This window comes from Myotis myotis, unplaced genomic scaffold, assembly GCF_014108235.1.
Source record: "Myotis myotis isolate mMyoMyo1 unplaced genomic scaffold, mMyoMyo1.p scaffold_m19_p_9, whole genome shotgun sequence".
Classification (NCBI taxonomy): domain Eukaryota; kingdom Metazoa; phylum Chordata; class Mammalia; order Chiroptera; family Vespertilionidae; genus Myotis; species Myotis myotis.
Window position 1 is genome coordinate 36,982,850 of NW_023416401.1, and position 14,564 is coordinate 36,997,413.

The 14,564-nt window shown below is 41.7% G+C and overlaps 1 protein-coding gene across 5 annotated transcripts in view; it reads right to left on the reverse strand.

Annotated features, from left to right (window-relative positions):
- Window positions 1-1,360: 1,360 nt before the first annotated feature.
- The window catches only part of SMCHD1 (structural maintenance of chromosomes flexible hinge domain containing 1), a 152,830-nt gene continuing 139,626 nt past the window's right edge, over window positions 1,361-14,564 (reverse strand). For 4 of the 5 annotated variants that reach the window (XM_036323403.1, XM_036323404.1, XM_036323401.1 and 1 more), the window contains 3 exons: window positions 12,312-12,473; window positions 10,955-11,069; window positions 1,361-2,526 (listed from right to left, as the gene is read on the reverse strand). In XM_036323403.1, coding sequence (XP_036179296.1) covers window positions 2,502-2,526; window positions 10,955-11,069; window positions 12,312-12,473 — 302 coding nt within the window. In that variant the 3' untranslated portion in view covers window positions 1,361-2,501. The remainder of the gene's footprint in view (window positions 2,527-10,954; window positions 11,070-12,311; window positions 12,474-14,564) is intronic. The other variant, XM_036323402.1, reaches the window with a different exon arrangement.

The following is a 14,564-nucleotide window of genomic DNA, read 5'->3' on the forward strand; positions in this document are numbered from 1 at the left end:
ATTTTTAAAAAAATGAAAGCAAAAGGTTCTTGCTGGTGTGGCACAGAGGTAGAGTGTCATCCTCTGCACAAAGTGTTGTTTTGGTTTGATTCCCAGTCAGGGCACATACCAAGGTTTTGTGTTCGATCCCAGTTGGGGTGCATATGGGAGGTAACCGGTTGATGTTTCTCACATCAATGTTTATCTCTCTTTCTTCCTCTATCACTAGAATCAATGAAAAAAAAAAAAAATCCTCAGGTAAGGATTAAAAAGAAAAAAAAGAAAAAAAAGTAATGGAAATTGGGGCACAGTCTCCAACTATTATTATTAAATTTTCTTACTTTCTGTCAGTTTGTGCTTCATGTATTTTGGTTCTCTGTTATTAGGTGCACATGTTTATAATGTTTATATTCTGATGGATCCTTTATCATTATAAAATGTCCCCTCTTTAACATTTTTCTTTTTAAAGTCTATTTAAAGTTATGTTTTTGTTGACATGCATCTGTATTGAATGAACATGTGCAAACATTTTTCTTGTCATTGTTCACTAACAATACAGTATAAAAACTATTTACATAGCATTAAGTATTGTATATAATCTAGAGAAGAGATTTAAAGTATAAGGGAGGATGTATGTAGGTTATGTACAAATACTATGCCATTTAATATAAAGAACTTGAGTGGTCGAAACCGGTTTGGCTCAGTGGATAGAGTGTCGGCCTGCGGACTGAAAGTCCCAGGTTCGATTCTGGTCAAGGGCCTGTGCCTGGGTTTCGGGCGCATCCCCAGTGGGAGATGTGTAGGAGGCAGCTGATCGATGTTTCTTTCTCATCAATGTTTCTAACTCTCTATCTCTCTCCCTCTCTGTAAAAAAAATCAATAAAATATATATAAAGAAAAGAACATTTTCTAAAAAAAAAGAACTTGAGTGGTTGTGGATTATGGTATCAGCAAGGAGTCTTGCAACCAATTCCCTGTGGATACTAAGGAATGACTGTATATCCTCTTTTGTAAATCAAAACAGGTACTATGTTCAATAGGCATGCAAAATAAAGCATCTTAATTAACATGTGTGAAAATAATTTTATAAATATAATTCCGTAACAATGAAGGGGAAAAGATGATTCCATGAAAATGTTTATCAGATATAACTGAAAAGTCATTTTAACAGCATAAAAATGATACAAACTTTTTACTAAAAAATATTATTTGAAAATTTATACTAAAATATAATTGAATTAATCCCACCCATTTAAAATAATTGTAAATAACCAAGTCAGAGAAGCAAAAGTATAATATGGGACTTTGATGTTTTAGCACTAATATTTAAGAACAAATAAGAACAAGTTTCACTTAAAAGGAATCCAATCTTCTCTTTAGCTAATTGTATTATTGCCATTTTATTGGTCTCTTAAGCAAAACAGTTAAATGACTTCCAATTATAAAGACAGGTTAACATTGTAATAGCTTTACCAAGGTAATAACTTTTAGAAAGCTTTTAATTAAAAAAGAAATCTACTCAATAAGAAAACCACCAGTTATTAACCTCACTGTGTATTTAGAAAGGATTAAAAATACACATTTCCTGGGACACAAAACTGTACCAAAAGTATTTCCTTACAAAGTAACTTTACAGAACAATACAACTGGACTTATACAAAGACATATATTGACATGTTAGCTTTAATACACAATTCAGATGTGTTTGAAGCAACTTTCTAGGAGGGCCTTATTGCATTGATATGGAAGTGTACAACTTCTTTAAAAATAGTAATAAAAATTACAAAATAATGCAAATGTAGAATTAAGGCTGAGACTATATAATCTAGTATTAATAGAATCAAACAATACTTATAAAAATGGATGCTGCTGCGGCCTATTTTATATATACAAGGGTAAAGTCTTTAGAAATTTAAAATGTTACTGCTGTCACAAGTTCACTCATGTAGTTAATATTTTTTTCATGTATTTTAACATTTGAATTCCCAGATACCTGGTGCTTTTTCTTCTTTTATTTTGAATTCTTCATTAAGAGTTTCCTCACATATTTAAAATTAAATACCTAACCTCTGGAACTTTCCTTAGATACAATCAACAAAACAGTTTTGTTAAATAAATTTACACAAAAGTAATAAAAAGGTTTGTTTCCAAGAAATAGTTCTAGCAAATTCATAGTAATCATATTGAAAAATAGTTCATATACTTTTCTTCAGTATTAATCAATGCTATGTGCCAGTTTTAGTCACTGCCGTATTTGCACATTTTCCTCTGACACATTTGCAAGATAATGACAACCAAAGGGCATGTTGACTGGAATAATTACAGTTAATCCATATCATCCAGTAAGAGTCATAAAATTGAATGGTTGCTTTCTGGACAGACATGGAAATGAATGTCCAGGTGCTTGTACTGTCCCCACAGATATTCAGTCTGGTAAATCACCTCCTTAGTCTTCCGAAACAGAGCTGCAGAAGGCAGGGCATTCTCACTGAGACCACAGGTCCCCTCTTCTCTGTCACCTTTCACACATTTGTTTTGGTTACAGTCCTGGTCATAATGGAAAGAGAGAAAAACCATAATAAATGTTATGAATCAAAGTTTTCCTTTCCCTAACTCCCTCATTAGACCTGTATGGTTAAATATCCAAAGGAACTATGGGCTATTATAATTCTTCATATAAACATATTTAATTAAGTCCTTGTACATAAACACTTCGTTGACATGTATGCCAAAAAAAAAGTAAAAAAGCCTTAAAATAAAAGCAGCAAACATATATAGAAGGGGTAATTTGTACCATAGTTCTTTACAGTGGTGTTGAAGATTTTCACTTACTTAATCCCCCTTTTCCTTAAATGAAATTACAATTTAAAAAATTAACAATTATAATGCTTATTACAAAAAAGTTATAAAATAAAGACAAGCAAAAAGAAAAAACATGAAAAAATACCTATATCTCTATTCACATAGAGATGAACATAGTGAATACCTTGCATATAAATCTATCCAGACGTTTTTATTCGGGTATATCTAAATAGTTTATTTTTTAATGATAAACTAAACTTCTATTTCCAAAAAGGTACACATTTTTTTTAATAAAGAGCTAATTTGTGATCTTTATGAGTAGAAAATGAATTAGAAAACTGAAGTCTCTATTAAAGAAAACGAGTCTACTGTGTAGTATCCCATAGTGCTAGGTATATTTTGTCGACTGTAAAGTCCACGTTTTTTCACATTTAACATCTCTGAAATCCACCTTTAAATGTCCTGAGTTAATATGCAGTGTTTTTCTTTAATGTTCACGACAGTTTCTATAATGTTTCTCTTATAATTAATATCTTAAAGTTGATGAAATATGGTAATAACTATAAAAACTTATAATAAATATATAAGTATGTAATACACATATACAAGTAAAAACATACACACACATTTTGTTGCTATTTCCTGCTATTTAATTTGTTCCTGATTATATGGATGAAATATATCACTATTTCAATAGTAAGATACTGCTCAAATGCTTTAATGTTTTTGAGAAGTGTGAGATTAGTCGAAAATTTATGGAATATAGGCCAAGACTGTGTAGGAGAAAATTACTAAACACTAATTTAAGTTTTATATAGAAACTTATGAAATTTAAATTTTAAATGGCAAATTTAGAGTGATTTTAAATTTCCCAAAGATAAACAAGATGCAAAAGGCGAGGAAGCCATAGACTAGAATATACCAATTTTCAACCTAAAACTTCTAACACCGCCAACACAAAGCTAAACCTTTTGGTGTGTGTTTTGTGTGTGCCAAAATCTGCATTGATAACATGGTTCTCCCTTTCTCTCTCTGAGAAAATTTACACTCTTCCACCTTTCCTTGATGTTCTAAAATTTTACTATCAATTATCTTCAAGCCTCTTTAGAGTCAGTCATTAGGCTGGGCATTCAATGCACCCTTTCATTCATCCCTGGAAAATTTCTTCCACATATTTTTTTCTTCTACATTTTCTTCTTTCTAAGATTCCTTGGTCTGAAAAGATTCTGTCTCCTCCTTTGTCTTCACATATTTTTTTTTGTAGGAAGTTTCTTTGACTTTAGTCCTTTGAATTTTTAATTTCAGCAACAGTATTTATAATCTACTAGAGGCCCGGTGCACAAAAATTTGTGCACTCGGGGGGGGGGGGGCGGGGGGGGGGGTGTCCCTCAGCCCGGCCTGTGGGCCTGTGCCCTCTCGCAGTCTGGGACCCCTCGGGAGATAATGACCTGCTGGCTTAGGCCTGCTCCCAGGTGGCAGAGGGCAGGCCCAATCCCTAGGTGCAGCCCCTGGTCGGGCTCAGAGCAGGGCTGATTGGGGAGTTGGGGCGCCGCCCCCTGTCATGCACAGAGCAGGGCAGATCGGGAGGTTGCGATGCCACCCTCAGTCACGCTCAGGGTAGGGCCGATTGGGGGGTTGGGGCACCGCCCCCTGTCACACAAGAGGCAGGGTCGATGGGGAGGTTGCAGCACCACCCCCTGTCACGCACAGAGCAGGGTCAATCAGGGGGTTGGGGAGCTCCCCCCTGTCACGCACAGAGCAGGGCCCATCAGGGGGTTGGGGAGCTCCCCCCTGTCACTCACAGAGTAGGGCCAATAGGGGAGTTGGGGCACCGCCCCCTGTCACACACAGAGCAGGGTGGACCAGGGGGTTGGGGCGCCGCACCCTGTTACACTCAGGGCAGGGCTGATGGGGAGGTTATGGCTATACCCCGTCACACACAGAGCAGGGCCCGTGGGGGGGGGGGGGTTGGGGCGCCGCCCTCTATCACCCACAGAGCAGGGCCGATCAGGGGGTTGGGGCGCTGCCAATGTCACACTCAGGGCAAGGCCAATGGGGAGGTTATGGCTCTACCCCGTCACACACAGAGCAGGGCCCGTGGTGGGGGGGGGGGCGTGGTTTGGGGCGCCGCACCCTGTCACACACAGAGCTCCCCCCTATCAGGCACAGAGCAGGGCTGATCAGGGGGTTGGGCACCTTCCCCTGTCACGAACAGAGCAGGGTGGATAGGGAGGTTGTGGCCCTGCCCCCTGTCACACACAGAGCCGCAGGGCAATCAGGGGGTTTGGGCGCTGCCCCATCACACTGATCCCGGTGCCGGGAGGCCTCGCGGCTCTGCTGATCCCGGTGCTGGGAGGCATATTACCCTTTTACTATATAGGATAGAGGCCTGGTGCACGGGTGGGGGCCGGCTGGTTTGCCCTGAAGGGTGTCCTGGATCAGGGTGGGGTTCCCCACTGGGGTTCCTGGCCAGTCTGGGTGAGGGGCTGAGGGCTATTTTCAGGCTGGCAGGTGACTGAAGCTCCCAACTGCTCCTTTTTTTCTTTTTCTTTTTTATTCTGGGCCAGCTTTAGCTCTGAGGCTTGGCTCCAGCTCTTATGCCTCGGCTGCTGAAAGTAGGTATCTGGTTTGTTTGGGTTCTATAATCGAAACACTGTTTCAACTCCAGCTCTGAGATCCCGGCTGGCTGAAAGCAGGTTTCTGGAGTTTTTTTAGCTTCTATATTTGTAACAATGTTTCAAACTGCAAGCTCAGAGGCCGGCAGCGGCAGGTGGGGAACGTTAGCTTCCTCTGTCACTGAAGCAAGCAAGCCTCATGTTCGCTTCAAGCTGCCTGGCTGACGGCCGCCATCTTGGCTGGCAGTTAATTTGCATATCGCCCTGATTAGCCAATGGGAAGGGTATTGGAGGTATGGCTAATTACCATGTTTCTCTTTTATTAGATAGGATAATCTTGTACCATCCATAATCTCCTAATACCCTCTTGAGTTTTGTGACTATAACTCCTTCTGCAATCTTATTAAAAATTACAAAATTTAAAAAGAGTTTGGTTAAATTATCTTCTCTAGTTGGTTTTGCTATTTTTCTCTCACATGCATATGCATGGCGATTCTTGGTTTTATGATTATACTAGAGGCCCAGTGCACGAAATTCGTGCACTTGTAGGGTCCCTAGTGGCTGCTGGCCGGGTACTCCCTCTCTTCCCCCAATCGCCTGCCACTGCTGCTGGCCAGGGCCTTCCTCCCTTCCTCTGGCCGGCCCCACCCCCTGGTTGAACTCTCCCTGGAGGAACTCCCTGTCGAGGGGACAATTTGCATACTATACTTTTATTATATAGGATTTAAGAAAGAGGATTGTGCTGCTGGCCTGGATTTCTTCTCCTGTTATAAAAACAGAACCATTTGCCCATTAAATCTCGTTTCTGAGTGGAAATTTAAAGTGGGCCAGGGCAGAGCAGGGTCAGTGGGTCAGCAGGCTTTGCTTTAAGTGTATGGCTGGAGAGCCAACTATCAGGTTGTTAGATCCTTAAATGCCAACATTGGACAAGCCTCTAGAGTGCCACCAATGTGTATACCTGAAGCCAATATATGAACATTTAATTAAGTAATTACCACTGTTATCTAACTCCTGGTGCAGCTGTAATGCCTGGACACAAGGGAACAGAGCTTTCAGTTTTGGTTTGAACATCTGGCATATGGCTGTGATTTCTTCTTCTTTTCCAGCTTCTCCCATCCCTCTTTTGTCTCTGCCACTGTCTCTACAGTTTTTCCCAGTCCCTCTTTCTCTACTATATTCTAGTCTTGTTTCTATCTTATCACCAGAAAAAATTTCAGTCAAATGTGAAGGCAGAATGAAGACATTTTCAGATGTGCAAGGGCTCTGAGTTTCTTTGGATACACTTTTCATAAGAAAGTTATAAAAGAGAAAAACAAGGAATCCAAGACACAGTGGATTCAACCCAAGAGAGTAGCCAAGGAAGGCCCAGGAGGCCTACATAGTTAGTACTATGTAGGAAGAGTATGTGATCAAGACAAATAGTAGGGGGTAGGGGTAAGAAAGGAAATTAGAAACTCCAGAAAAAAATTAGTAACATCCAAGAAACTGTTTAAATAAGACTTGGATTAAATTTTAACATGATTTTATGAACTGATCCAGTATGGAAGATTTGATTCTGATGTCTGGAATACTGACTGGTGACCTAGAACTTCATAGAGAAGGAAAGGTAATCCTAGCACCCAGCTTTGCCTAGTACTAATTGTTTACACAGCCAGAATAATGTATGTGGCTTACTGTTCTCTACCTTTGAAAAAAGCAGGGAGGATTTGGTATAACAAAATAATCACGATAGAGAAAAAATTCTAAAATAATTCAGAACAATTCAGTCCAAAAGTCATTAGGTGGCCAGGTAAGACAAACATCTACACCAAGGTTGGGTGAGCTGTGCTGTCTGAAAGCTGGTAAGACAGACATAAGTATATTTAAAAAATGGAGGCAACAACAGAATAACTAAAATTAAACAGTTAAAATAAATGTTGCCTCTAGCAAACAGGATAAGAAAAAAATGCATAGGATACAAGATTTCACCATCATAAGCTCTTTCTATACGTGTGCTTGTCCAATCTGGTAGCCACTAGCCACATGTGGCTCAAGTACTTGTATTGTAGCTAGTCCTAACAGAAATGTGTTGTCTTCAGAATTTTGAAGACTTTGTATGAAAAAAAAATTTTAAATACCTCAACTACATTTTTTCATGCTGTTTACATGTTACAATGATAATATTTTATATACTAGATTCAATAAGACCTATTATTAAAATTAATCTCAATTTCTTTTTAATATGACTCCTAGAAAATTTCAAACATCGATCAGCTGCCTCCTACACGCCCCCCACTGGGGCATGCCCGCAACCAAGGCACATGCCCTTGACTGGAATCGAACCCGGGACCCTTCAGTGCGCAGGCCGACGCTCTATCCACTGAGCCAAACCAGTCAGGGCGCTATAAAAATCTTAATTAACAAGATCCAGACCAGTGACATCTGTAGAAGTGCTGTAACTACAAGGTCTTGGGCTACTTCAGTGCTGAGGCTAAGATGAAGCTTCAGTATTAAGTACTTTAGTTTAGAACTGCTCAGCAGGAATTTCTTCACTGGCCTCTAGAAAACTGGAAAAATGCTCTCCCTCTTTAATAAAACACTCAATTAAAAATTATGGGGAACGTCATAAAAAAAGCTTCAGTAATTGTAATACTTTGTTCAATCTATTTTGATATCCTGTTACACATTTTCCTCCTGTAGTATTTTAGAGTGCATCCCAGGCATATTATTTAACCGATAAATACCTCAGTACACATTTCTTTTTTTTTTTTGTTAATCTTCATTGGAGGACACTTTTACCACTGATTTTTAGAGAGATGGGAGGAAGGAAGGAGGGAGGAAAGAGGAGAAGGAGGAGGTGAGGGGAGAGGGAGGAAGAGAGAGAAAGAGAGAGGAACACTGATGTGAGAGACACACATCGATTGATTGACTCCTGTACATGCCCTGACTGGAACTGGGGGTCGAATCTATAACCACGGTATGTGCCCAAGACCCAATGCTCTAACCCCTGACCCATACCCACCAAGGCCACATTTCTAATATATATATTTATTTTAATGTAAATACCATGATGTTGTTATCCTTCCTATATAATAAAAGACCAGCAACTGAACGGTGGAATGACCAGAACGACCACTCAATCAGTCACTACGATGTGCACTGACCACCAGGGGGCAGACGCTCAATGCAGGAGCTGCCCCCTGGTGGTCAGTGCGCTCCCACAGTGGGAGCAGCTGCTCAGCTGACTGGGATAAGTGGTGCTCCCACAGCAGGCTGATCCCCCAGGCCACACCCCCCACCAGTGCAGGAATTCTGTGCACCGGGCTTCTAGTCTACACTAATAAAAGAGAAAATGGTAATTGGCGTACGACCGATACCCTTTTCATTGGCTAATCAGCGAGATATGCAAATTAACTACCAACTAAGATGGCAGTTAACCGCCAACAAAGATGGCGGCTAATTTGCATATTGCAGGCAGGATGGTACAGCACCATCCCAGAGCGGGTTGGGGGTGTGAGTGCCATCAGTCACCCAAGACCCGATCCCGCCGGCAGACCCGGACGCGGGCCGGCGGGGCGGCTGTGGCGTCCGACCGCACTCACGCCCTCAACCCGCGAGGTTCAACTCCTCTGGCCGAGGCATCAGGCCTGCGCGGGGGGCGGAGCCAGCAATCGGAGGGGGCTGGGGGTCCCCTGCCCAGGCCTGATGCCTGGGCCAGAGTCATCAGGCCTGGGTGGGGGTCGGAGCCGGGGACTGGGGCGATATGATGGTCTCCTTGACCAGGCCTGAAGCATGGGTCAGAGGCGTCAGGCTTGGGCGGGGGGGTGGAGCAAGTGATCAGAGGGAGATGGGGGTCCCCTGCCCAGGCATGATTCCTGGGCCAGAGGCATCAGGCCTGGGCGGGGGTCAGAGCCAGTGATGGGGGGAGATGGGGGTCCCCTGTCCAAGCCTGACACCTCTGGCGGAGGCGTCCGGCCTGGGCAAGGGGCCGATCAGGCGATCGGAGGGTGATGGGGGTCGACCCCTCTGGCTGAGGCATCAGGCCTGGGCAAGGGTGGAGCCGGTGATGGGGGGGAGAGGGGGGTCCCCTGCCCAGGCCTGAATCCTGGGCCAGAGGCATCAGGCCTGGGCCAGGGGCAGAGCCAGCAATCGGAGGGGTCTGGGGGTCCCCTGCCCAGGCCTGACGCCTGGGCCAGAGGCATCAGGCCTGGGCTGGGGGCAGAACCAGTGATGGGGGGGAAATGAGGGTCCCCTGCCCAGGCCTGACACCTCTGGCAGAGGTGTCAGGCCTGGGCAAGGGGCCGATCCTGTGATTGGAGGGTGATGGGGGTCAACGCCTGAGGGCTCCCAGTATGTGAGAGGGGGCAGGCTGGGCTGAGGGACACCCCCCCCCCCCCCACCCAGTGCACGAATTTCGTGCACCGGGCCCCTAGTATATATATAAAATTAATAATTTCTTAATATAACCAAGTGATATTAACATTTCTCCAAATCTTTTCAAAGCTGTCATTTTAAAGATTCAAATCCAGATCCAAAAAAGGGTTACATACTACATTTGATTGTTTTATATTTCAATCACTTTTATTCTACAACAAATAGTTCATCCTACTTTTGCGTCATTGATTTATTGACAAAAGCAGTCATCTTTCCTGTACAATATCCTATACTTGACATTCTGGATTTGGTTGACTGCTTCCTGTGGTATCATTTAACTTGTTACTAAAGTTCCCCTATCTCCTGTATACTTGTTAAATTGAGCCTTTCTCAAATTTATTTGAGATTTAAGCTCTAATGCCTTAAGAAATGAATTATATGGAATGAATTAAATGCCTACCACATATCCCACTTTCATTCACCTAGTAATATATAGCACACAATGAGCATTCAAACATTTACTGCATAAATGTAGAATATGTAGATAGAAAGGACACGGGTGCCAATTCCAAATACTACAGTCTCAAAGGAACTACTCTCAGGTCAATATGAGACATGTATACAGGCAAAGGTTATATTTAAACTTTTTAAAATAATGTACAAGAAGCCCTTGTACCATGGTATCCTTCTGTGTGAGGACCTTACTAATATCTAATCTAAAAGGATAGTTTTCTTATCATTGAGTTAGGTTGCAGACAGCTTTGTTGGTTTTTTGGCGAGCTACCTACATGGTATATGATTTTCTAAACCAAACATGATATACAATTTTAGAATAAGTAATGTGAAATGGTTTTGCATAGCCTATACTTACCAAGTTGCTGATCCTACGAAGTAGAATGCAGTTTTTGAAAGTTAAGCCAGACAACAGAAGAGCAATTTAAATCTTAACACTGACTTTTAACATATAAAAATAAACTATTAAACTTTCCAAATAATTAGCAAACATTATTTAGAAAATTGGAGTATCCTAGAAGAATATAATGATATGTCTTCCTTCATTATCCATCACTTAGTTCAATTAAAAAATGCTAATTCTGGCTCAAGGGGAAAATTAGAAATAAACTCATGCTATTTTTTAAAGCATAATGAGACAAGTGCTTTGATAAACTAACCAATGATAACTCTCAGGTCATAAATACACTCACCTATTTTGTCTTGTAACTTCTCTTCTCATTCTTTTAGGAGGATTTGGACAATCTGTCATTTCAACCTTTGTTGGATGACCTAATGAATCACTGCCCTTACGTGTGGGAGTCACACCTATAAAGGTAGAAAATTAACTTTTAGAAGACTGGAATTGTAAGCAAGAAAAGCAAATACAGCCCTAGCTGTATTTGTGGATAGAGTGTTGGCCTGCGGACTGAAGGGTCCCAGGTTCGATTCCAGTCAAGGGCACATGCCTGGGTTGCAGGCTTGATCCCCAGTGGGGGGAATGCAGGAGGCAGCCAATCAATGATTCTCTCTCATCATTGATGTTTCTCTCCTTCTCTCTTCCTCTCTGAAATCAATAAAAATCTATACTAATAAAAGGGTAATATGCTAATTAGGGCAGATGTCCATCTGGACAAAGCCACAGCGGCTGTGAGGGCCTAGGGCTGGCACCACGTGGGAGGGGCGGGCGGGTCAGGAGCTCACACAGAAGGGGCGAACCATTCTGGTGCTGCTGGTCCAGCACTGCGGCCCCTTTTGCAGAGGCAGTGAGAAGGCAGTGCCGTGCCCCCTTCCGCAAAGGTGGCGCAGGACAGGCCGTGGTGTGGCCCGGTCCCAGTGCTGCCCCTTCTGCAGAGGCAGCCACAGAGGCAGCAGCTTGGGCCCGGTCCAGGCACCATGCCTCCGCAGAGGCTGGACGGGGTGCAACCTGCTGTCCCTCAATCTCCCACAGCTCCTCCCCCAGCAGGCCTGGCCCCAGATCACCCCCTATCCACCAGTGGGTGGGGGGCAGGGCCAGCACTAAGAAGTGAGGGCCGAGGGCCTGCAGCTGCAGTGGCAGCAGCAGCCGGGTGACGGGGGCAGTGCCTTCCCCTGATCATCCCGGTCGCCTCCCACCGAGGAGGACATCCCCTGAGGGTTCCTGGACTGTGAGAGGGGGCAGGCCGGGTTGAGGGACCCCCGCCCCCACCCCCCATGCACAAATTTCATGCACCGGGCCTCTAGTATGTGTGTGTGTGTGTGTGTGTGTGTGTGTGTGTGTGTGTGTATATATATATATATATATACATATATATGTATATGTATATATATGTATATATATATATATAAAAGAAAAGCAAATACATCTTAATTTATAGAAAAAGAATTGAAAAATAATACTGAGAATGATTCTTACTACTTCTGCCGAGAGAATAGTTTACAACCATTTATCAGATGACTTCGAGGTCAAGAGAGTGTCTGTAGATTTAAGTTCTGGATCATTTGCATTCTTTCTTATGGTTGAACCTCTTTAATCATTAATATTCATCTTCATGCTAACAAAATAGATGTTAACAAAAAGTAAGTATATACCTAGAAGGTGTTGCTCCATTAGTTTCAGAGTTTTCTCTCGTTCATCAAGTTCTTGTTTTTTCTTTTTCATTTCAGGAGACTGCAGGTACTCTAATTCACTGTTAAGTTCCTTGGTCAAACTGTTCAACTTGTCCAGAGCATTACGATACTGTTGAAGAAGATCTGCAAAGAAACCAAAGGCATTTGATTAAAACTACTGATATCACATCAAATTAGGGTTTTAGGAAAGAAGAATTAGCAACAATGGGTACTATGTTATAGTAACACGTGGGAACTACTTTTAAAGCCACAAAACATTCAATGTAAACAACTGAAATAAAAGAGCACACTTTAGACCTGAGCACAAAACTATTAGGCTGCTAAATTTTAATTTTCTTCAATTGCTTGACTTTAATAAATTTATTTCTGTGTAAGGAGTTTTCTACATTAAAGTGCTCTGTAAATGGGATCACACAATGTTTACATCCTGTTTGATATTCAGTATCTAATCTAACTCCACATAGACAAATTTAAGGAGGGATGCAAATGCATCAAAGGCAGCACTGTTAGAAAATCCTTGCTCCTAGCAGACATGACTGTTACCTTAATCACAGCTTTCAAAGATGCACTTTTGATAAAATACTTATTTTTCTAAAAAAATTTAACTTTCCTTATATTACTTTTCTGAAAATGTAGTACAACACAGACCATAGTGTGATGATAGCCAGAAGGAGAGGGGGGTGAGGGCTAGGTGGAGTGGGCAAAGGCAGAGGAGCGGGGGAAGGGGGATGGAAAGAGTTTTTTGTTTGGGGCAATGGGCGTACGATGCAGCCTGCAGATGATGTTTCATTGAGTTGTACACTTAAAACCTATATTGCTTTACGAACCAATGTCACCCCTATAAATTCAATTTTTAAAAAAGTAAAACTAAATGTATTAAATTATTCAAATTTGAGACTATTTATCGCCTGTCTGTATGACTTACTTGATACTAAATATTAAATATAGTGACTACACTCTAGTCCAGGGGTTAGCAAACTACAGTCCACGGGCCAAGAATGCTTTATACAATTTTAAATGGTTATATTCTAAACGGCTATATAAATACCTTCATACTACCCTTGATTTTGTCTCTTGGCTCACAAACCCTAAAATATTTAATGTCTGGCACACACAAATATGATCAATAGTCATGAGAATAAAGATAAAAACACCTTAACATTTAATAAATATACAGAGTAGTTTACATATAAAACTGTGAAAGATATTATTTAAGAGCCAGGCTCAAATTGATTTGAGAGAGGAAGCGGGGAGCCGGGGAGGGGACAGAGAGGGAGAGGAAGAGAGAAAGGAAGAGAGAGGGAGAGAGAGAGAGAGAGAGAGAGAGAGAGAGAGAGAGAGAGAGAGAGAGAGAGAGAGAGAGAGAGAATGAGAGAGAAACACTGATAGGCTGGCTTCTGAAGGCACCACGATGGGGGCGGGGGGGTGGGATGGAACCTGCAACCTGGTTGTGTGGCCTGACCAAGAATCATACGCCACCTTTTGGTGCACAGAACAATGCTACAAACATCTGAGCCACACCGGCCAGGGCTAAGTGTCTTTGCTTTTCAATTAAAGAATTTAATGTATTTACATGTTACTCAACGTCTTATTTCTAATCATCTTATTTTGTAACATGTAAATATTCTTTTCTTCCTTCTGTTTTTTGCTCTGATTTGCTGTTACCTCATATTAAATACTATAATGCAAAACACTGTGTAGGCAAAATTATTTGAAGGCACTCTGCTTTAATTGTGTTAGTATAATTTTTGTGGAGGTAATGTGATTGAAAATTGCGTTTTCTCTGCAAACATCCCATGATATACTAGAAGGAGGTTCCTCAAAGCTCTGTTTTATCTGGTCTTTACTATGCTGGTTGATTCAGGAGGGACAATCTCACTCCTAGGAGTTGTAGAATCTGAGTTCTGTTAAAAGATGCACTCCAGGATGAAGGTGAAAGGAACTCAAGGCTGCTGAAAGTCTCAGAGACATTTCTGGTTTTGTCTTGGCTGTTTCCAATCTTCTTTGAATCTGTGATTGCTTCCAGTTTCCTTCTAAATACATTCCCATCTTGCTTCAAGTGGTCAGGGCTGGCTGCTACTGCTTACAACCAAAAGTACTTTGTACATATCAATAATCTTAAACTGTCTCATTTGATTTTTTAAAACTGTTTGTCAAATATTTAAATTTTTATTGTTGAATCATTAGTCTGTATATAGAATGTATCTTTGAAAT